Below are 24,709 nucleotides of genomic sequence, written 5' to 3' on the forward strand. Positions count from 1 at the left end.
TGCTCGTGGGCTGCTGCTGCCTGTTTGGTTTCAGCCACAGCTGTTGTCATCATGGCCTCATGCTGTTGAAGGACGCCTTCAATCCTTTCAAGGCGACTCAGCGGTGAGGGTTCGTGCGCTGGATCCATAATTGGTCAGATTGTACTGTAACGGGTATAGGAAGGACCCAATAGCAGCACAAATGACACTGGTTTAAACTCAGCAGTCTTTATTTCACACGATGTCAAGGAAATATTAGCACGGTCGGAGAAACACAGTTTTTGAACCCCGATCCTCCACTCCCACAGCGGACAAAGACCAGGGAACAGGCAGGCAGAACTCAGAGTCAGGGACAGAAGGCTGGTGGGTTTACCGGGGCAGAGACGAGGAGCGATGGTCGAAGACAAGCTGATCAGAAACCAGGAAGGCAGTCCAGTGAAGAGAGCAAGATGACTGAGCATAGTAGCGTAGACAATCTGACAAGAAGGGAGTGGGCCGAGGCAGCTTATATACAGGCTTGATTGCAGATGATGAGCAGGTGGGAGCGCCAGGTGAAGGTGGTTGAACTAATGAGGGGTGTGGCAGAGCAGAGAGTGAGACTGAATGATTGGATAATTCCCACAGCAACAGGTGAGGGGGAGAGCAGACTCTGACATCTTCAGGTCAAACATGTCCAGATCTTTTTCTGATGATAGTAAGATGAAGACCAGAGCTGACCACTGAGCAGGAGACAGTTTATCTGTGGAGAGACTTCCTGATCTCAGGTACTGTTGGATCTCCTCCACTAGAGAACAATCATTCAGTTCATTCAGACAGTGGAACAGATTGATGCTTCTTTCTGAAGACAGATTTTCATTGATCTTCTTCTTGATGTACTCAACTGTTTCCTGATTGGTCTGTGAGCTACTTCCTGTTTGTGTCGGCAGACCTCGTAGGAGAGTCTGATTGGTCTGCAGTGACAGACCCAGAAGGAAGCGGAGGAACAAGTCCAGGTGTCCATTTGGACTCATTAAGGCCTCGTCCACAGCGCTCTGGTAGAAATGTGTTAGTTTAGGTTTGTCTTTAAAGACTTTAGACCACCAGGATGTCATTTGTTCTTCTGCCAGCAGATTGACTCCAGAGTTGATGAATGTCAGATGGACATGAAGAGCAGCCAGAAACTCCTGAACACTCAGATGGACGAAGCAGAACACCTTGTCCTGGTACAGCCCTCTCTCCTCTTTAAAGATCTGTGTGAACACTCCTGAGTACACTGAGACTGCTCTAATATTGATGCCACACTCTGTCAGGTCTGATTCATAGAAGATCAGGTTGCCTTTCTGCAGCTGCTCAAAAGCCAGTTTTCCCAGAGACTCAATCATCTTCCTGCTCTCTGGACTCCAGTGTGGATCTGTCTCAGCTCCTCCATCATACTTGACATTCTTCAGTTTCAACTGAACCACCAGGAAGTGGATGTACATCTCCGTCAGGGTCTTGGGCAGCTCTCCTCCATCTCTGCTTTTCAACACTTCCTCCAGAACTGTAGCAGTGATCCAGCAGAAGACTGGCATGTGGCACATGATATGGACGCTTTGTGATGTCTTGATGTGGGAGATGATGGTGTTGGCCTGCACCTCATCTCTGAATCTCTTCCTGAAGTACTCCTCCTTCTGTGGGTCAGTGAACCCTCTGACCTCTGTCACCATGCCAACACACTCAGGAGGGATCTGATTGGCTGCTGCAGGTCGTGTGGTTATCCAGAGGCGAGCAGAGGGAAGCAGTTTCCCCCTGATGAGGTTTGTCAGCAGCACATCCACTGAGGTGGACTCTGTAACATCAGTCAGGATCTCATTGTTGTGGAAGTCCAGAGGAAGTCGACACTCATCCAGACCGTCAAAGATGAACACAACCTGGAACTCTTCAAACCTGCAGATTCCTGCTTCTTTGGTTTCAGTTAAGAAGTGATGAACAAGTTCCACCAAGCTGTACTTTTTCTCTTTCAGCACATTCAGCTCTCTGAAAGTGAATGGAAATATGAACTGCATGTCCTGGTTGGCTTTGTCTTCAGCCCAGTCCAGAGTGAACTTCTGTGTTAAGACTGTTTTCCCAATGCCAGCCACTCCCTTTGTCATCACTGTTCTGATTGGTTCATCTCTTCCAGGTGAGGCTTTAAAGATGTCTTCTTGTCTGATGGTTGTTTCTGGTCTGTCTGGTTTCCTGGATGCTGTTTCAATCTGTCTGACCTCATGTTCATCATTGACCTCTGCAGTCCCTCCCTCTGTGATGTAGAGCTCTGTGTAGATCTGATTCAGAAGGGTTGGGTTTCCTGCTTTAGCAATCCCCTCAAACACACACTGGAACTTCTCCTTCAGGTTAGACTTGAGTTTATATCGACACTCTGCAGCACGAGTTCCTGAATGAACAAACAAATGAAATCAGTCAGATGATTCTACTGTAAATTGGTAGAATGTAAACATTAAACTGCAGATGTTTATATTTTCCTCCACTATCAAATCTATTCAGCTCATCAGTTGTGGACAAACAGTTTCTGACTGTTTCCAGCTCAGAAGAATTCATAGATGTGATGCAGATGTGTGCATCATATTAACAGCAGAGATTGAAACATAAACCTCTCCCATGTTGCCTCCATTTCCTCTCCATCATGTAAAATCTGTTAAAATCCTCTTACTGCTCAGCAGGCGGTCAGCCAGCTCCTCCTGCTTCATTCTCCTCAGGAAGTGCAGTGTGATCTTCAGAAATGCCTCTCTGCTGCTCCTCCTCTGCTCTTCATCCTCACCGTCCAACACCTCCTCATCCTCACTCTGACTCTCTAAGCATTCTGGGTAATCTGGACTCATTACCTTCTGCATCTTCTTCATCTCGTTCTTCACAAATTTGATGATGTTCTCCTCCAGCAGCTGGAACAGAATAAAATGTAAATTTAACTGGTAGAAGTCAACATCAGATCATCTGTGACAGACTGAAAACCTGCTGGTCTACAGAGTGCAGCATGGAGACTGTTAGGACCAGAATGGTAGTTTAGTATTTAGTCTGTGGCTGTTGTAGTTAGCAGTAGTAGCTGTGCTTTACATTTACACACCATAAATATGGAGTCCAGGTGTGTTTGATGCTGCTGGACAGACTGACCACTGAGAACCTCTGAGCTCTGCTGATGAACTCTGTGAAGAAAAGATGAAGTCTTAGAATAAATAATGACATCAGTGTTAAAGGTGTTGTGTTCTATCACAGTGGATCCACATAAAACACTTGGCTGTGATGTCTTACCTTTCATCATTTGTCTCTGTAAAGACTTTGTACCTCTGTTTTAAAAACTTTTATACAGATAAAGTTTGTGGTTTTCAGGAAAGCATCTGTCGGAGGAGTGTGTGTGTTTGTAGTTATGAGAACCTTGTGTGTAAAAACAGTATTAGTCACTAAGGTCAAGAATTAATTTTTACATCAATGATATGTCTTCTTATGAGAGTTGGATAATAACAGACACAAACATTTTACAGTCTGACCTCTGATCAGTAGACTGATGTCCATGTTTGAAGGTAATAGGTTTACCCATAGACCGGTCACTCTTCATGGACACACAGCTGGATTCAGGAGAATCTGGTCTCTGCTGATGGATCCTGATGGAAACAGAGAAATGATAAAAACAAGTGTAACTTACAGTGTTGATCCTGAAGATTGTGTGTTTTGTGTTTTTGTGTTTTGACACATCAGGTGTGTTTACATAAACCTGCAGTAAGAAACTGATCCACACAGCTACAACAAACTGGTATTGTTAGCATGGCTAACTAGCTTAGAGACTGCAGAGCCATCTCAATCTGATCTTCCCTGGACACAGTCTGCTTAAACATGATCTCCTGCTATGAAGCCTTTGACAGCAGGACAACAGGTCTCAGTGATGTTGGTGGAGACCAAGAAAAACAACATGACAGAGGCCTGTACTACAAAGCAAGTTCAACATACCCAGGATATCTTTTTGTTACCTAGCTTCACTGAACCTAACATTGGCTGTCATGATAACCAGAACTGTTTGTTTTGATTTATTTATTTATTGAATGGGACAGTGTGCAGTTTGAAACATTAAAGATGCACTGCACCAGAGTTAGCTTGAAGCTAATTTGCATCTGTAGTCCCCAACAAAAAACATACAACAGCACAACAACAAACAGTAAAAAGCAAACCCCCCTCAACGGTCACACAGCTGGTTGGTCTTTAGTACATGTTTCAGTCTGGTCTTGAATGCATTGATAGAACTTCAGATCTTCATGTCATCAGGTAGGATGTTCCACTGAGTTGTGGCTTTCACAGAGAAAGTTGACTGCCCAAATGCAGTGCGATGAAATGGTCTGGAACAATCTTTTATAGAGGATATTCTGTAGGATCTAAAAGAACTTACTGAGCTAGTGAACAAAAAGTCACATAGTGGAGGAGGCCAAACCATTTAAAATTTTATAAACTAGGCACAAATTTGAGAATAATCTAAAACTGAGGTTTAGAGTTTGTTTGTTTAAGGACCCAAGAGGTTTTATGGCTGTTTCTCCAGCCTGCCCCCAACATGTGATGCAATAAGACATATGGGAAAGAATCATAGCTGCATAAATATCTGCAGCGTCCAAAGAGAGACAGTTTCTAATATGTATAAAATTTGCTAAGTTGTACTTTATGAAGTTTATAGACTTATAAACAAAGTTCAGGAACCAAAGACCACGCCTTGTACGCAACCCATTTCCGCACCACAGGGTATTTAAACACACCATATCCGCTCCTCTTCCCTTTGTCTCAGCTTGCAAGTACCCTGTGACACACCAGCATAAACTTAAAACTTCTTACTCACATCATGGACCTCGAACTGCTCCTCAACACTTCAGACGAGGACTTGTTCGAAGTCCCAGAGTCCCCCGGCGTCCGATCTTTCCGGCAGCCTCGCCTGTGCTCCTCGGTTTCCCTCATCCCGGCCTCTCGGCCCTCATCCTCCGTCGACGACGGTATCATTGAGCCCTCGATCCCCAGCGGCTCCAGGGGAAGGTCCCGTATTCGGCGTCCGAAGGAAGCTACTTATTCCCGACGCTCACTCCAGCCTCGCTCGAGATCCCGGAGCCCGCCCAAGAGGAGCAGCCACCGCACGCAGCACTCTCCTCGCCACCAGCGTACCGACTGCTCCTTGGCCCCAAACATGTCCGAGTGGACCGTCGCTCGCTTAAAGCATTTCCTCAGCCAAAATAACATTCCCTTCCACCGCACCGATAATGAGGCAAGATTGTTTCAATTATACACGAATTCCCTGCAGGACACCACTCTCTCCCGTCCATCTTCCCCTGATCTTCCGGGTTCCCGGCGTCGCGCATTCCGTGACGCACACCTTCCTCCTCAGCAACCTCAGCCTCTCCAGTACAGTCCGTCTCTAACCCTATGCAGGCTCTCTCTGGTCCACAGCCATTTCCTCCTCCTACTTTCTCTTCAGCCGCACTTACATCCCATGCATATACATCCCACCACCCCAGCATCCCTTCCTCCTCTCTGGCTCCTATCTCTGCTGCCCCTTCCTTCCCGACCATCTCAGCCGCTCCTCCACCCGCACCAACCTCGGCAGCCGGTCAGACAGCACAAACAACAGCGGGCCCCAACAGCTCCACGAGTTATACCCAACCTTTTCCCCACATTTCTTCTTTTCACCCTCCCTGCCTCCTCCCCTACCCCCCTCCTCCCCACCATCCGCACTCTAGCATTACCTGTACTACAGCACCTGCACCTCCTTATCCAACCGCCTCACACACGGCCAGCCTCGGCCTTTTCCTGGCTCCCACACCTCCATCCAGCAGCTATACCCTGGCCACCGCCCAGCCACCAGTGCGCCCCCTAGCATCCGCCCGGCCCTCCCCCGTGTCTCCCACCCTCAGGCAGCAGATCCTAACTGGTAATTACATTGATCTTGCTCAACTCATTCACCTTACATCAATCAATCCTCACATCCCCAGGGAACTGCTCACCTCATTCGGCCCCTTGGAACTTAAACAGCCACTTCCTGCCCGCTCCAAGGACCTCACAGTCGCCGAGTTCGCTTTTGCTTTCTCATTGTATAGGGACATAATTTGTTCAGCCTTCCCCGACCGCAGGTCCGAGCTTGATGATTACTTGTCATTAATTAACCTGGCCTTGCGTTTCGGTGGCAACGGTTTCTATACCTATCATATCCTCTTCGCCTCCCAAGCCGCCGGTTGCCTCCAACAGTTCAACCAGGGCACGTACTGGGGAACACTGGACCACGAGCTATACTGCCGAGTTTTTCGCAGCTTGCGCTTCTCTGCACTGCGAAACGTGCGGCGCCCCTTCCCATCCCACTGCAGCATGCACCCTCTCCGCCCCCCTGCCCCGCACCTCGGTAACAGACAAGCGACGCCCAGCCATGCCATACCACTTGCCATTGGCGGCTCCCCCACCATCCATCACCCCCAAACCTGCCTTAGATCACCCGTCCATCCTCGGCCCCCTCCCCAAAGGCATGGACAGGAGAGGGAGACCTGTCCTCTACCAGGGAGGACGGATGATCTGCAATAACTTCAACGACCTCGGTTGCAGCTCCTCCAGCTGCAAATTCCTCCACACTTGTTCATTCTGCGGGGGAGCCCATGCCAGAGCCACATGCCCACACAACCCGACAAAGCAACAGCTGTAGTCAGCCCAATCGGAGTGGCAACCAGGAAGTACTCTGGGAAAAGAGGCTCATCATTGACCTCTCGCCCCCCCCACGGTTCCACTGTTCCAAGCATTAACAGCCTGATTCCCAGCCTGGATTTTTCCATGCAATACGCCACCATAGACCACGCTATTTCCCTCATCCACCTCGCGGGCCAGGGAGCATGGTTGTCCAAGGCGGACATCACAAGTGCTTTCAAAGTCCTCCCCATCCACCCCGACTACTGGCACCTCTTCGGGGTCTCCTGGAAGGGCGCATACTATTTTGCCGCTCGTCTAACCTTTGGCTGCTAGCCCAAAAAAAAAAAAAAATAAAAATTTCGACTCATTGTCCGAAGCCCTCTGCTGGATTCTTTCCAACAATTATAAACTCCTGTACGTCATCCACCTACTTGATGACTTCCTCACTGTCACGCCACCGTCTTCGCCCCCGTCATACGGTCTCACCACAATGATTTCCGCATTCACTAATCTCGGCGTTCCCCTGTCTCCAGAGAAAACAGAAGGCCCAAGCACATCCTTGGAATTCCTCGGCATCACCCTCAACTCCATTACACTCCAAGCATCTCTGCCTACTGAGAAACTCCACCGCATTTCTGTACTCATTCAAAACTTTCTCATGGCCAACACATGCACCAAATGTCAATTACTCTCTCTGCTGGGCCATTTCAACTACGCCACCCGCATCATCCCTCATGGCCGATCGTTCTTGTCACACCTTCTCTCCATAGCCACCGCCGTCCCATCCATCCATGACCACGTCATGCTAGACAGCCGCTGACGCCGCCCCTTCAGTCGGCTTTGGCGGTTACTATGGCGGCAGATGGTTCTCTGCCGAATGGCCACCCGACTCCTCTTCCCTGGCCCCTTCCTCCACCATTTCGGAAATGTACCCGATTATCATTGCTGCCATCCTTTGGGGGCATGAATGGTCCAAAAAGACCTTCGCCATCCACTCTGACAACAGCACCGTCGTCGACATCCTCAACAAAGGCCGGTCACACAATCTGGACATCATGCAAAATTCAGACAACTAGCTCCAGCCTCCAACCCTCTTCCAACTCCAGTCCCACCGTCTTCATCTACAACTGAACCCGCAACTGGAACAACTGGTCACCATTTCACGGGACAACATCATCAACAGCGTTGCCCCTCGAACACTATCTTCGTACCTCACCGGCTGGAATTCCTTTAAAGCCTTTCACGTCTCCCACGGACTCCCATTCCCTTCACTGGACATTCTTAACCTCTCCTGCTTCATTACATTCTCCCACACTCAACTCAAGATCAAGTCTCCCACCATACAGACTTACCTCAGTGGAATCAATTTCTTTGTTAAATTGATTTCCGGAGCACCATGCCCAGCCTTGTCCCACTCTCATATTAATATGTTAATTAAAGGTCTCCGCAAGGCGGAACCGCACCCCACACCAAAACGTTCACCCCTCACGTCGGACCTTCTGGTCCGATGCATTCGCACACTCCGCACGGGCTACTTGTCTCCCCACATAGACAAAACCCTAGAGTCCATGTTTTTACAAGCCTTTTTGGCTTCCTACGCTGCTCAGAAATCACAGCTCCTTCCTACTCCTTTGATCCATCACTACACGCCACATTGTCCGACATCTCTTTCCACTCTTCAGACACACTCATCTACCACCTCAAACGCAGCAAGACTAACCAGTCGGGTCAACCTCAACCCATCTACCTTTTCCGCCTAGATTTAATACATAAGTCCTTACGAACCCATCCACAAGTACATCAACACAAGACTAGCCAACCGAGCTTCCCCTCAAGACCCTCTGTTCATCACGGAAACGGGAAGGGTAGCAACACGTTTTTGGTTCCATCACCACATGCGCTCAGTACTTGCCAGATCCGGAATACCCCCAGACCAGTTCTCAGGATACTCATTCCGCATTGGAGCCACTTCCACCGCCTCTAGACAAGGCATTCCCGACAACGTCATCAAAATCCTCGGCCGTTGGTCATCCCCCGCCTATCATACCTACATCCATCACGACCTGGATAACATTAACAAATCCCATTCTCGCCTCTCTGGTTGAAGTCTCTTTGGGGGCCTCGTACAGATGCCGGATCATCGAGACAGCACCCCCACCCTGAGTCTCAACCCCCTGTTCCCACTTACCTCCCCGACGTCAATGCCTCTCCTCCTTTCATCTATCACTCTCCTATCCACTCCCTCCTTCCCCTCTTTCCCGCCTGCTCTTCTTTCTCCCCATCCCTCAACCCTCATCCTCTCGACCCTCTCCCTTCCCCCATCCATCCTTCCCTCTCCAACCATCCCTCTAACTATCCTTCCTCCTTTTCACCCTGCCTTCCATCACACTCCCAACAAACCATTAAATCCATATTCTAGAAGGAGTGGTCTTGGTTAGTGAAATGGTTTTAACCGTTTTTTAAAAATGTTTCTTAAAGTTCAAATTTGGATCCAGTGTCACACCAAGATATTTAAAATCAGTAACCATGTCAGTTTTTTCACCTTTGATGAGAATATCAGCGTTAGGAGGTTGTACCATAGTCTTAGAGAAAAACATACCCTTTGTCTTGTTTACATTTAGACTCAGACATGATTGATCAAGCCAATGTGTGATCCTTTCCAGTGTGATTGTTAGCTTAGCAGCAGCTAACTCAGCTGTTTTTGCAAAGATACAACGGTGTCATCTGCATACATTTGTAGTTCTGCATCATGACACTGTTGAGGGAGATCATTAATATTTAGGCTAAATAACAGGGGACCTAACACTGACCCTTGTGGAACACCCATTGTGCATTTCATGTTACTGGACAGTGCATCACCAACTTTAACACATTGTCTCCTATTAGATAAATATGAAGACATCCATGCCAGTGCTCTAGAGGAGAAGTTAAATTTAGAGAGTTTCGATATTAAAACATCATGATTGACTGTGTCGAATGCTTTACGCAGATCTAAAAATACAGCAGCAACTACTCCTCCTTTGTCAAGTCTTGATTTAATTTGCTCTATTAAGTGCAAGGTAGCAGTTTTGGTGGAATGATTTGCTCTAAAGCCAAATTGCATACAATGTAGACAAAAATTGCTTGTATTAATAAATGTTGTCAGTTGTTTAATGACCACTTTCTCAGCAACCTTTGAGAGTACTGGCAGTATACTTATTGGTCTGTAGTTAAACCACACGTTCACCTTTGATGTTGTCTCTCACATAAAAAAGCACCCCTCCTTCTCTTCCATCAGGTCTGTCTCTTCTGAAACATTGGTATCCGGCACCGTGAACACATGAAACCACGTTTCGGTCAGACAGAGAAAGTCCAGATTTGAGTCAGACACGAGATGAGTTAGCTGATTGCTCTTTGCAGTAATATCTGATGTTAAAATGTCCACCGAAGAGCCCCTTTGGTTTCAGCTTTGGATCCCATAAGACTTTTGCATGATTGACAGTTTGGAAGGTTTTGAATAACCTCCTCACTGCAGGGTTTCGACACACAGTGGTGTCAGCAGCAGGTTTTGTGAGAGAGACACTGGACCCATCAAGGTTTCCACAGCCCAGTAGTGAAAAGTTATTCATGGAGACATCGTACCTGGTGTTAACAAAGTTTAGTCTGTTAAAGGAGAAGCACGGCTCAGAAAGTTACTGCTCATTCATCACCGGCACCAAAGGAGTCCCAGACACACTCGGGCACAAATCAGCATTGAAGTTCTGCAGCGCTCCGGGTGTCACTGGTCCAGGATTCAGCTGAACATCTCTGGAGAGCAGGATCAGCATGGAGAAGGAGACCTACTATTCTCTGAAATGGGGTGGCAGATGACCGGTCCGCTGGATCGGTGATTTGCTCTGGTAGGTCTGGTCCAAGTTTGAGATGTAATCAGGAGCTCACTCCCAATGCAGCCACTTCTCTGAAATCTTCAAGAATCTTCTACTAGCTGGTTATCAACCTGCTCAGTCAACTCTGGGTTTTCCAGCTACGAGCGCGTTCATGTGACAGAGGTGGAGTTTTTAATTACGAGTGACATCATCAGAACCATGAATGAAGTACTTCATGATATGAGATGAAACGATGAAACCAAGAACCTACAGAAAACTTCTGTTTTACCAACAGCAAAAGGTCATATTCAACCAAGTGAAATGTTAACGATCCTGTAATCATACAACAGAATAAGAAGATGTAGAAACACTGGCAATAATTTCTACATATTAAAAGTAGGCTACCGCTTAAAATACATGTAGGAATTATTATATATGACTTAAGTATAGAGTGAGTGTTTTTTGCTATTTAGTTGGATGATGAAGAAACCATCTGAATATGTCACATAAAAAAAAATTTAAAGTAACATCAGACTGTTTCTGCTACTGAAGCAAAGAGTGGAAAAGTAATTAATAACTGATGAATCTATCTGACTGAAATGTTGCTTTATAATCATGGAGCCAATTAACAGTGTTGATTATTTCTTTTAATAAAAGACAAGCTTTCATTTTTATTTCCAACTATCATCACATAGGTGTCTCATGTTATTCTGAGCTGCAGTGATGGAATCAGAGTGTAAAATCATCCACACTGTAAACTGTCACTCCAGGGATAAAGTCAACTTTGCACAATTAACACGCAGCTAAAATCATCATCATGTGATTAGTGTCATAGACTATCTCTGTTTGTTAGAAGCTCTGTTTTAAAACCAGAGTGGAAACAGAAAGTCTGAAACTATAAAATGTTTCTACTGACCTATAATAATATATATATTGTTCTTTTTTACTTGTCACTTTATTGTAACTCAGGACTTTTGTCCATATTGGGATCCTGTAGGAATGATGACTCCAGTGATCTGATTGGTCAAATCCTGCTTCATGGTACAGGCCTCTGGTCACAATGTCAGTCACCAACAACAACCTGTAGTTAGTTTGAGTGACAGCTGCCATCTAGTGGTCGTAGTAACTGTGAGGTGGAGCAGTGGTGCAGTTCAGGTGATGTTTATATATGTGGACATATTTCCTCATTCAGAGGAGGAGGCTGGATGGAGGCTTTAACACAACAGTGGACTTTGCCACAGGAGACCATAACTACGATGGTTATGATTGTTGCCATGACGACAAAGGTGGTCTAACTTTAAAGAAGTAGTAACTTTAACTAACCACATGTTTCTCTATTCTTAACAAAGTGATTATTTTAACCCAAACCATCATCTTTCCCTAAACCGAACCAGACCTGAACCATGAAACATCATTATAGTTTAACAGTGATGTGTGACGGTTTTATAAAACACAGACAGATGATGTCGTCCTGCTGATTACTGTTGATAGAGACGCCAGATTAGAAAACGCTGCTATGTGTCGTTCTGGAGTCACGTGATCAAACCACTGGTTGTTTAATTCGGAGGAGTTGTGAAAACAGTATTAAGGAGGACAAGAATTAATTTTTACATCAATGATATGTCTTCTTATGAGAGTTGGATAATAACAGACACAAACATTTTACAGTCTGACCTCTGATCAGTAGACTGATGTCCATGTTTGAAGGCAATAGGTCGATTGATAGACCCGTCACTCTTCATGGACACACAGCTGGGTTCAGGAGACTCTGGTCTCTGCTGATGGATCCTGATGGAAACAGAGAAATGATAAAAACAAGTGTAACTTATAGTGTTGATCCTGAACATTGTTGTGTTGGTGTGTAGTTTGGTGTCGGTGAACTTGAGCTTCCTGCTCAGATTCACATACAGCTGCTAGTTTAGTTGCTTCCTGCTGCTGCAGACTCACCATCCTGGTGGTGTGAGGCTCATTGATGCCTGTCTGCAGCTTCTCCTGGACTATTTGGCATCTGTCCTGATCTGGGCCTTGTCATAGTAAATGGTGTCTGATCCTGCTTCAACTATCGCTACTGTCCCCATAAACCTCAATCAAGATTCAGAGTCTTCCACAGCTACCTTCCTAACTGAAGAGTTAAACAATTCAAATTGTTAGATTATTTACAAGAAGCTGTACTTTTGATCGTCTTTTACTGTTTTATTTATCTTAATAACATACTGTTGCACGTCAGTATTGACTCAGTGTGTTTCTGTAAAAAGATCACATGTCTTGTATTAACTCAGATATTTAATGTGTTTGCTGTGTGTTTGCTTATATATCATTTATAATCAAGATTATCCTGAAAGTGACATGTTTTTAAAACGTATTACAGACGTCCAGGTCAGACAGGACGTCAGCTGGACCATTTTAGAAAGTAGATCATATTAAGTTGTTAATCTCAGCATATAGCAGAATGTACACTGTATACAGAAACATTAGCAGAATAGTTAAATAGTCCCGTTGATGATGGTAAAGACATATTTTAACATTGCTGGAACATCCAGGTAACATCACGGATAGCAGCACAACTTTCATTGTGGAACTATTTTTGAGTCATTACTTCTTGATTAAGTTTTGCTGGGATAGTATAATCAAGCTGCAATAGAATTTCATTCTCTACAACAGAAACATGTAAATATGTTGCACATATGCAGATGAGAACAACTTTATCGTGAGTTCAGCTTCGTTTAAACACAGTTGAGGTGATCACAGAGAGCAGGACGGTCAGAACAGGTTTAACATCAAACAGGAACAGTTTGCCAGTCTGTTCCCTCGGTTCAGTCTGTTAGTGCAGATTTCCACATCAATATTCTTTTTCTACCAACTGACCCCTGGGGGCCTCTGTAGTTTGTGCATCAAGGATAACTCTAGTTTATTACAAGTTTGGTCTGTGGTGCTGGATCCTTGTGGTATTTTGACCAAAGCATACAGCATACATTTTATTATTATTTGTGTTAACTTGTGGAAAAGGGTATAATATGGCTCCTTAAAAATCTAAAAAAAAAAAAAAGACCTGTAGATAAAATAATGCTGAAAAGAATTTTACATTTTAATGCTGATAACAGCTGCGTTAGGAAGAGAAAATCAACGACTGCTCTATTCTTACCATCGATCAGCTGAGGGGTGTTCATGTTTGAAGGTAATAGGTCGATCCATAGACCCGTCACTCTTCATGGACACACAGCTGGGTTCAGGTTCAGGTTCAGGTCCAGCAGAGTCTGGTCTGTGCTGCTGCTCTGGGCTTCAACACAACACACACAGAGCTTTGAGTGTGAATAATGATGGTGCAGTGATGTGAGTGGAGAACAGTGATGGACAGTTAGAGATCCTCATCTCACCTCTGAGCTTTGGTCTGGCTGTCATGTTCCCCACACAGAGAGCTTTTAGAGGGAGGGACTCCCTCCTCTCTGTCCTCACACTGATCCATAGCAGAGAAACACCTTCACACAAACACAACAACAAGCTCATTCATTACAACAAGCTGCACATCACAGAGCCACACTGCTGTCTATCACACTGTCATTCTTTATTCTACCACCAGATGGAGCCAAAGTCAGTCATTACTTTAAGATTTCCACTGTGGATACATGTTGAAGAAACTGCATTACTATATTCCTTTTTATACAGTTGTATTTTTGTCCACTAGAGACTCATATGCAGCAAGTTATAGTTCACTTCTGTTTAAAAACTGATGACATGATATATTTTTATTCAGCTGTGTGGCGGAAAGAAGAAAATACTCACCAGGTGAATTCAGACCCACATCTGGTCACAGAGTCGTTCTACCTTCACCTGTAGAGGAAACACAGAGAGAAGCTGCAGCTGATTCTCCTTCATCAGTCCTTCATCATCAATCTGAGGACGCTGTCACTCTCTCATAACTTCACAGTCAAAGTCCAAAACCATAAAGATGATATTAAACCAGTGAACCTTGCAGCAGAGTTCAGCTCCAAACACACAGTAGGAACCTGCCGAGACTCTCTGTGAGGACATTAAACAATCTCACAGTGCCGCAGTATTCTGATTTACCTGGAAACTGATGTTCATCTGTCCACAAACTAATGTCATTGTTGTCTGTCTGATGTAAACAGAACAGCAAAGAACTGAACTTGTGTTCTGTGTGATCAACATCATCTGTATATTTTTACCTTTACATGCACACTACTGCCTGTTGTGCCTGATTTTAATCATGTCCAGGATATGATATGTAACATAATCAGGTTATTGATCTCTGTATGATTCTAACATTATCCAGGTTATTGATTAACTGATTCCTCCACATTGGAGACAGTCTCTGTTTTTTCTCTACAGCTGCAGGTATCTGATGACACTCATCCTTGTTTTATGATTTAATATTTATTTTAATTCTAATTTTTCCGTCATTATACAACTTACTGTGCACAATCATTAAAACAGTATAGATGTTTTACAGCTGAGTGCTTGAGCATTAAAAGAATATATAACTATAATTGTATATTGTGTATAGTGTCCTGCATTATTTTCTATAATCTCTACAGGATGTCAGTGTTAATCTGTTTACACAGGATTTAGACAGATACTCGTTAATCTCAGCATTCATGAAGTACTGAAGTTTTCCACCAACAGCAGCTGTTTAGAGGTTTGGTTCACCTGCAAAATGTCACTGAAATGGAAGCAAAACGACGCTGCTGCATCACTGCTGCTGCTGTCATATCAATAATATATATTATATATATACAGTTTACTAATATTATATATTGTTGATTCACTGATTCACATCGTTGTCTCTTCAGGGGGTTTAAAGGAGCACAGAGAGGCGTTTTTGACATCTGTCACTACAGGATCAAACATCTGGATTTATAGATGACATCATCAAAATGCCTTCATTTGATTGGCTCAGAAAATCAATTATTTTACTTTAATTTCAGGACGTAGATCATTGTTTATCATCAGGTTATCTTTTGTTAAACCTGCATGACTCTAGTTGAGAACACATATCGTCCATATGCTGGTTATGAGTGTTATCCATGTGGAGAATATTATGATGTTTGCTTAGAACAATAACCTGGTTCTCATTCATGATTCTGACATAATGAGGTTGTTTATTAAGTATCAGCCAGAAGTTTCTGCCTTTAGTCTCCTCTCAGTATCAGCTCTTTACTGCATTGGACACCAATGACTGACTTTAAAAGTAGACAGAGCGTCTGGCATTAATTATAAAATATTTCCTCTTCTTCCTCTTTGGTGCTGTTCCAGCTGGCTTGTTTATGCCTAAAATCAGTCCTGACTGTACGTGTCACACTCAGGGCCATGATGAGTTTCTAATAATCATTTATTGAATAAACATAAAGTTACTGATGCAATAAAAATAAATATCACTGCAGACATAGTTGTCAGTTATATTTATGATTTCTTCTTAATCTTAAGTTGCCATGTTTTTGCCTTTTAGTCAGTGTTGGATAATAAGGAAGTTAGTTCAGAAGATTATATGGTTGAATTAACAGAAGCTTGAACCTTAATGATTCACATCATCATCATCATCATCATCATCATCATCACCATCATCATCATCATCATCATCATCATCATCATCAGAACGAGAGTGAACATGTAAAATCTGTCAAACTAAACAGTTTTATTTGCTGCTGCAGCTCTCAGCCTGGTTAAATAACTGAATATCATCAGTGAAAAGATGATTTCAACAGTATTTCTGTGACTAAAACATTATCAGAGATTTTCAACTGTAACATATTTTATGACCTTTTATTACAGTTAATCACTAATGAGGCTTCCTCTGAAATGAACTCCTCCTGCTGGACTGTTTATTGTGACATAATGACACAATTATAAAGTCTTAATAACTGTAATAATGTTTGTAAGTTTAAAGGTGAGTGAAGGTAGTGACCCTTCATACTGTCATGAAAATTCTCTAACGATGAAATTAATGGAACACGTAACTCCTGACTTCAAGAAAAAGTTTTAAAAAATAAACTTAAAGCAGTTTGAAACAGTTTAAGTTGATTTTATGTAAAATCTCAGTAAATAATCACATCACTTTGTACAGTCAGTCAGTGTTGAAAGCTGATCAAACTGTTTATTGATCAGATTGGTTTGATATCAAAGCATAGTCTGAGCTAGATATTATTACTCATTTTTCATTATTATCAGATCTGGAAAGACGCAATGACAAACTATCAAAAGGCAGTTAAAGAAACTAAAAGATTTTTTTTCGAGTTTAATTTTAGCAAATCATTCTAACTCCAGGATTTTATTTAAAACAACAGAGTCAATCCCCTTGTCATTTTATTGATGCCTCACAAGAAACATGTGAGAAGTTTTTAAAAATTTTTGTGATAAAGGCAACAAATCCCCCCCAGCCCATGTTTTACATACCAGCAGGGACATTAATTGTTATTTTAGTCATTTTAATTCTATATCACTGTCATTTTATCTGATATCACAGCCCACATGAAGCCCACCATGTGCAGTCTTGATGCTATCCCCACAAAATTTCTCCAAAGTTATTGACACAGTTGGCCCCAGTATTTTATTGATTATCAACAGTTCCCTATAAAATTGATTTTTTCCTTCTATTTTCAAACATGCTGTTGTGCAACCTCTTTTAAAGAAACCTAACCTCGATCCCTCTGTTTTTAATAATTTTAGACCAATCTCTAAACTTCCCTTTTTAAGCAAAGTTTTAGAAAAAGCAGTTTCAACCCCACTTTTAGCTTTTATGTGTCAAAATAATATCTTTGAGAAATTTTAGTCTGGTTTTAGAGCTTTACATAGAAACCGCTCTCCTCAAGGTAACTAATGACCTCCTTTTACCAGCTGATAGGGAGGAGAGCGCAATCAAGGACCCTGCACTTGATTGGTTTTATTCTTACCTTTTAGAAAGAACCTTCTCGGTCACCATCGGTAATTTCACTTCTTGCACAGCCCACATTGCCAGTGGTGTACCGCAAGGTTTGATTTTAGGTCCAATTTTATTTTCTATCTACATGCTTCCACTTGGCCAAATCATTCAACAACACAATGTTTCTTTTCATTGCTACGCAGACGACACATAGATATACCTTCCCCTGAGACCCGGTGACCCAAGAAGCCTAGCTGCTGATGTAGATTGTCTCAGTGATGTCAACTGTTGGATGGAACAAAACTTCCTTCAACTCAACAATTCAAAAACAGAAGTCATACTGTTCAGTCCCCCTGATCCAAATAACCCCATCAGTCTTGGTCCCCTATCCACCCACATGATGCCCACCGCCAGAAATCTCGGAGTACTGTTCGATTCAGGTCTAAGTTTCAAACCACACATTAAAAAAGTTGTCCAGTCCTGCTTCCTCCAAATCAGAACCATTTCCAGAATTAAGCCAATGCTCTCCCACTCTGACCTTGAAAAAATCATCCACACTTTCATTTTCTCCAGACTAGATTACTGCAACTCCCTCCGTTCCAGTATAACACAAAAATTCCTGTTCCGCCTCCAACCAGTTCAGAACGCAGCAGCTCAGCTTCTTACTGGTTTTAACAAACGACATCACATCACCCCGATTCTGGCTTCTCTCCTGTTCATTTTAGAATTGATTTTAAGATTTTACTGATTACTTTTAAAGCATGTCTGGGTCTGAAGCTCCAAGCTACATAACAGATATGCTGAGCCCGTACGAGCCAGCCCGCAGCCTTAGATCCTCAGCTGGGGCCCTTCTGGCTGTTCCAAAGTCGAGGCTTAAATCTAAAGGTGCTTTTTCCATCACGGCCCCTTGACAAAGCACTTTGTAAACTTTGTTTTTAAAAGGTGCTATGTAAATAAAGTTATTATTATTAATAATAATAATAATAATAATATTCTCCTCTATATTCTTACATTAAATATGCAGAAAAAAATTCTAGTTAGATAAATAACAGACCACAAAGTCAAAGTCCTCAACATGAAACACAGAATTAAACAAACATTGAAGTTGAATTTCAGCTTCAACAAAATGAAGACTGTGAAGCACTTTGTAACTGGTGTTTGTGAAAGGTGCTATATAAATAAACTCTGCTTGCTTGCTCCTCAATATTCTTACATAAAATAGGCAGAGAAAACAATCTTATCAGTCAAAATAATCTTGTTAGACAAATAACAGACTGCCACAAAGTGGAGCCTCAACATGAAACACAGAATAAAACAAACAAACATTTGAAGGTTGAATTTCAGCTTCAACAAAATGAAGCTCTTCGTATTTCTTCTGGAGTTTCGTTCATTCCACCAATGCAGCGAACAAATCAACATAACTCATCACTATAACAACCATCTCTACTGTTATCACATCATTCAAAACAAACATGATGAAAACTGTTGGTTACGTTACCTTTAGATGCTGAAAATCATCTGAATCAAGCTGATGAGTGAAGATGAAGTTAATCCGCAGCTTCAATGGGAAACCAACCAGAAGAAGAACAAACATGTAACCGACAGCAGGAAGTTTTTAAGGTCTTTTGATTCTCAAACAGTCTCAACTCTCTGGATTTATCTTTATCCTGAAGTGTTCTTTAAGGAAATCTGATAACAGAACAGCAGCTCTGAACTCTGTAACGAAGAATCTGGAACAAAAGTCAAATATTAACAGACAGTTTGAATCTTTATCAGTTGGATCATAAAGTCTGATGTTTGACTTTTATTCCAACAAGGAAATAAAAAGTGTTGAGATGCATTAATGCAGTCTGTTGTATCTCTGTGATATGTGCAAAAATAAATTGTTCTTTCTGTTCTTCATTATTATGATTCGGTGGGCGGGACTCGGTCTTAACCTAACAAACCACACCTGATCTGATAAGAGGCCTGGCTCAGGCCTTGCTCACATGTGAGCTGTGTGTTATTAGCTACCTTCTCCAGTTGACTGTGCATCAGATGCATTCATTGAGTAAGTTGAAGACATCTGTTATAGTTATTGCAGTTTCTTTGTTTAATAACCAAATGAGTGTTTTTAAGTAGAGATTTAAAGTATTAAAGTACCTTTTGTGTACTTTTTGATTAAGATTTACTAGAGTACCTTTTGTTTGCTGATTATTATTTCATCTGCCTTTTTAGCCCTTAAGTCATCATCATCATCATCATCATCATCATCATCTCCTGCCAGTCAACTATTCATTGTAAACCTGTGGACAAGACAATGAACTGTTGAACAGCTCTCATCCCTGGTCCTGGTCCTCATACTTTAACTGGTGTGCCAATGCAGAGGCTTTTACAACACTCAGCTACCACAAAAGTCAAGTTGTTACAACCTCTTTTAAGAGTCCTGACAAACAACATAAAACACATAACACATAAACATATCATGTCTCATAAATACATCACAATAATGGAGTGAAAACACTGCAGTACAGTCATATAAAATATTACATCCTGAAGAAAACAACCCAGCAGCTGTCTGGATAAAACTAAGAGAAATAAAATGAATTGTTACCTGTACAATAAATACTGTTTATTTTAAATACTGTGTAACAAATACTGTTGATAATAAATTCTGTTTATAATAAATACAGTTTAATATAAATACTATCAGGGTGTACTGCACAAAACAGTTTATTGGTTAAATATTGTTGTTGTGACGCGGTTTATGTGTATTTACATGTTTATATGAACATGTAGCTTTAAAGCTAAACGAAGCTAACTGACTCAACACACGTTAGAAATGTTTAACAGCTTCGACAAACTTGATTCAAAACTTTGTGACTTTAAGTGAAACTCGCTTTCGTTCAAATGCAAAAGATACAAAGTGATAAAGACAGAAACAAGAGCATAATGTGATGAAGAGGAGAAACCATCATCGGGGCTGAAACAGGGTCTCTGAGGCAGACGTTACTCCGTTAGAAAAGGAGAAAGAACATTCAAAGGATGAAAGAGAGAAAACTAAAGATAAGATTGTGCACAGTAGCAGACATCTACATATACAAGAACACAAAGTCATTAAAGTTAAAATGATGAGATTATAATTACTAGAGGGCAGTTTATAAAGGATAATATGAGATAATATGGAGAAACAAACCTTTTACAGATAAAATATGAGACGGCAGAGCGTCTACAGGACTGAACCTCTGTCAATGAAACCAAACTGTAGCTGAGATGTTTGACAGACAGCAGGTCTGAGTTTACACTTATTTAGACTGAATAATTGTGCAATTGATGATTGTAGGAACACAGTTGATGATAATATGGAGGAAGAGTCCTGAAACTCTTCATCAGATCTCATGTAAGAACATTTTCTTCTCCTCAACCTCTCTGGCGTTTTTCTCTGTGAGGTTTGTTCCAACAAGTAAAAAAACGAGGGACGGGTTGGGTCCCAATTGTATGTTAGAAAGTTGAGCTGTCCAAGCACAGAACGGAGCCGGAGATGCTCGAGCTGTATGCTGTGGAAAATAAGTGTCTTGTGAAGTGCTGTGATGTAGTGAAAAGCCGGTGCCAGGGCCCTCTGGATGTGTGCGTACAATAACCGCAGGCTGAGGAACTAAAAGGGATACGGTAGCGGTAGTGGTGCTATGGGGAAGTCTTTTGGGCAGCAATACTCTTAACTGGGAAACCCTAACCCAAGTGTACTCACTTAGTATAAATATATGTGGAGGAGAGTCACATGTCATCCATTAGTCAAGGAGTAAACCGAACTTATCAGATGCATCAGTGCAAAAAAGCACCTAAGCTGCGACATATAAGTTCAATCTCCTCCGAATCTGTCAGATCCTCAGCCTTAGTTGGGGCGACCTTTAATCAATACTTTGGAATAGTCATAATATCTGTGTATAACTTCTAGCTAAGAGTGAATTCCAGACCTTCTAATTTCCAACTCACAAAAGTTCACACAGGAGAAAATTTGGGTCAAAGCTGGAGAGACTGGTCTGATCAGCCAGTCATTCCAACTCCCAATAAATTATCCGGTTGAAGATAATATCCAGTTCCATAAATCCCCTGAACAACCTAGAGGGATTTAAAAAGAAAAAAAAAAAAAAAACCAAAAACCCCTGAGAGTAAGGACACAAAACAAAACAAAAACAAATGTTTATATAAAATCATTCCCTGACTGAGGACAACTAACCAGACCTGACTCAGACTGATGGTGTGTGTGTTAAAATCTGTTTGTGTGACTGAACGGAAGTGAGTGTGTCTGAAAAGAAAAAGGATCAGAGACAGTGAAGCGCTGTGTGAGAGTGTTAAATTGCATATTGCACAAAGCTTAATGGGTCCCGTTGATTCTTAAACAGAATAAAGTGAAATTTAATTAATTTGCTCTATCTCATAAACGTAACACTTTGTTTATGCAAACTGTTTTATCCAGTAAATCTGCAATGCGTGTTTATTCCGAAGAACATGTGTAAATGTATGTTTGAATTGCAAAGTTGGAAGTAAGTGCATGGGTGCGAGAGAAGTGTTGTATGGTTGAAGTGGAATAGGGCAGGTTGTGGCGCAGATAGAGACGTTGTTGTGCAGTTAAAATTGAGAAGTCAGATTTGAAGGGGTTAAAGAAAAGTTAAAGAGTTAAAGGAGAGGTGTGAATGACTGAAGAAGACGAGTGTGATTGGTGTGAAGGGCTAGTGGGAGTGAGTAAGGCGTGCATGGACGTTGTAGTACAGTTGACTCATAGTTTGGCAACCGGCCCGGAAAGTACACAGACGCAGAGAGTTAAAAATAGTCCCCCCTCCCTTGTGCTCACCCTGAGTCCTGCACAGAGAAATTAATTGTTTTTTAATCCAAGTGACCATAGAAGAAGATCAGTTTAAAAGGTGCCAATAGCAATATGAGTATCGTGCCAACAGCCTTGATTGGGACTAAGTACCCAGAGCTCTTAAAACAAATTTAAAAAATTTCTGAAAAATGGGAGAAGCGAGCAAAAGGGATGACCTCAGCCTGGCCTAAGGATGGCACGTTTGATGTGACAGTGTGTGAGGATATGGAAAGGCGAATCAAAGACCATAAAATAAAAGACAAAAGTAAGAAAAGGTGAGTGAAAAGAGATTTTGAGATAAAAATTTTGAACATGTTCAAAGAAGAAGGTGAAAACTACAGGGCACAGTGGAGATCACTGTGCCAGGGGGGAGGTGTTAAAGCAAATAAAGAAAATAAGAGTTGCAACAGTTAAAGATTAAACAGAGATTAGGAGCTGTCTATCATCCACAAAGTCAAGGAGTGGTTGAAAGAATCAACGGAACCTTCAAAGCAAAGCTGAATAAAATACGTGCTTGCTTCTACTAAACTGAACTGGGTTGATGCTTTCCCAATAGCGCTAATGAGCTATCACATGCAGCTATCGCTATATATTTGCAGGAAAAAGCCTGAGAGACCAACCAGGACCAGGATCCGGTCCGACCGGTGGTGCCAGGAGATCAGGTGTACGTGAAGGTCTGCTGACGAAAGGGGCACAAGCCCAGGCGCGAAGGACCTTACACAGTTGCAATCTGGGACAGATGAAGCCAGTGCCAGTCAGCCCCTGTCAGGCCCAAGAAGATCCAAGCAATTGCAAGACGCCAGAAGGAGAGCAGCAGGCCATGAAGGGAGCCACTCTCAATGATTCAGATGAGTACGATGCAAAAACAGACACATCCATCCAGGCAGTGCTAGGGCCCACACCAGATTTCCCACATCAGGTTCACAGTATATTTACTACAACCAACAGAGGTACACTAATTATAGCAGTGAGTTGTTTAGAGCATTGGAGGCACAGTTACATGTGACTACTACAGTAGCATGGCAAAACAGACAAGTGTTGGAACGGATGACAGCAGAACGAAGGGGTTTTTGTCAAATGTTTGGAAAATATTGTTGTACATACATCCCAAATAATACAAATGCTGATGGATCATTCACAATGGCCATGATGAAACTGCAAAAGTTAAAAGTAGAGATTGGGGGAATGCTGGTGGGGGAGGTAGCCTGTCTCTGGATTGGCTAGACCAAATTTTAGGGAAATGGGGAGCCGTTTTGGCCAAGGCAGCCATGAGTGCTGCCATAGTTCTAATTATGGTTTCTTTTTTGGCATGTTGCATTGTTCCCATGCTGAGGAGACAGTGCCTGCGAGCAATGGACAGACAAATGGACATAATGATGGGCCTGCAGGGAGCTCGGATGTTAAATGTACTGGCAAATGAACAAATGACTCGCAGTGGTCCAAGGACTACTGGGGGACGCAGACTTGTTCCCGATACCTGATTCTTTGAACGATGCCAATGATCCTGAGGATGAGTCAGAGCAAGAGGAGAATGAGCTCTGAGTACGGTGAGAAGAGGGACTCAGGTATTAAGGGAAAGGTGTCAGAATGGAAAGGAACCCGACAGGGGGGACTTTGACTTGATACCTGTTGATGGACTCAGTGGACTGAATTGCACCACAATACACTGAATTATGCACTTTTAAGTCATTACAGTATAAATTGTCCTGTCATATCCACTTAATTTGATGAACCGCTGTTTGAGTTATTATGAAAATGTGTTGTGTTGATGGTTCATGGTTCAAGGTGTGACTTGAGAAGTTGGTCTCCTTTGGGGAAGAGGCCATGGGATAATTTTCCTTCTAAAAGGTTTTTCACTCCCATACATCTCTGAAGTTGTGAACTGTCTCATGTACTCCAGTTGCATTATGATGAATGTTATCATAGTAATGTTATTCTCATGCGACTATCCTGAATATTATATCATTTTACTGTTTCAGTTTTGCAATGTGTTATGTTATCCATCACTCATATTCAACACATATAGTCTAAATCACTACAGTGATGTCAGGGGGGATATGTAGGAGAGTGAGAGCCAGGTCACTATGACCTGGACCGATGCTGAACAAACAAAAAAACAGGAGACATCTGGAATATTGGGAAAGGGGCGAAGTACCCCCCCACACACACACATAGTGCAGAGACGCCCACTCACATTTGGTCAAAGTCCAAGATAAGTGAAATTGAGAAATGTCCCAGCCTTCTTTAGAATTTGGGGTAGCCAAAGAGTCTGGTAAACAGGACACCCAACCTGCACACATACACACACACAGCCTGTCCTCAGTATAAAAAAGGCATGTCATGTTCTGTAATGTTGAAAGATATCTCTGACTACGTTGTTAGTAGGCCGCTGAGAATAAAGAGATTCCCCATCTGACACCTGTGTCTCAACCAACCGATTCCTCTATGATTCACCTTTTTCTGCCACAACATATGTATTTTATTTTAAATGCAGCTTCATTCTACTTGAAATGAGAAAAG

At 42.5% G+C, this 24,709-nt stretch overlaps 1 protein-coding gene and 1 pseudogene across 1 annotated transcript; both read right to left on the reverse strand.

The window, feature by feature from the left end:
* Positions 1–24,709, reverse strand: part of LOC137169860 (uncharacterized) — a 44,120-nt pseudogene that overhangs the window by 13,046 nt on the left and 6,365 nt on the right.
* On the reverse strand, positions 349–14,826 carry LOC137169462 (NLR family CARD domain-containing protein 3-like). The gene is made up of 9 exons (XM_067572672.1): positions 14,253–14,826; positions 13,847–13,948; positions 13,615–13,749; positions 12,147–12,260; positions 3,480–3,593; positions 3,059–3,137; positions 2,648–2,876; positions 641–2,371; positions 349–455 (listed from the first exon to the last, which is right to left on the reverse strand). Exons 2-9 carry the CDS (start codon positions 13,933–13,935, stop codon positions 349–351), a joined length of 2,598 nt encoding a protein of 865 aa, XP_067428773.1. The 5' UTR covers positions 13,936–13,948; positions 14,253–14,826.

Source organism: Thunnus thynnus, chromosome 18 (assembly GCF_963924715.1).
Source record: "Thunnus thynnus chromosome 18, fThuThy2.1, whole genome shotgun sequence".
In the NCBI taxonomy this organism is placed as follows: domain Eukaryota; kingdom Metazoa; phylum Chordata; class Actinopteri; order Scombriformes; family Scombridae; genus Thunnus; species Thunnus thynnus.

What these genes read in the sequence shown, in the direction of transcription:
- LOC137169462 (XM_067572672.1), bottom strand. Translation starts at nt 13,935, where the DNA reads ATGGATCAGTGTGAGGACAGAGAGGAGGGAGTCCCTCCCTCTAAAAGC. An exon ending in CACCCCTCAGCTGATCGATG is followed by an intron (nt 12,261 to 13,614) that starts GTAAGAATAGAG and finishes TGTTTCCATCAG; the next exon opens with GATCCATCAGCAGAGACCAG. An exon ending in CATCAGTCTACTGATCAGAG is followed by an intron (nt 3,138 to 3,479) that starts GTCAGACTGTAA and finishes TTTTCTTCACAG; the next exon opens with AGTTCATCAGCAGAGCTCAG.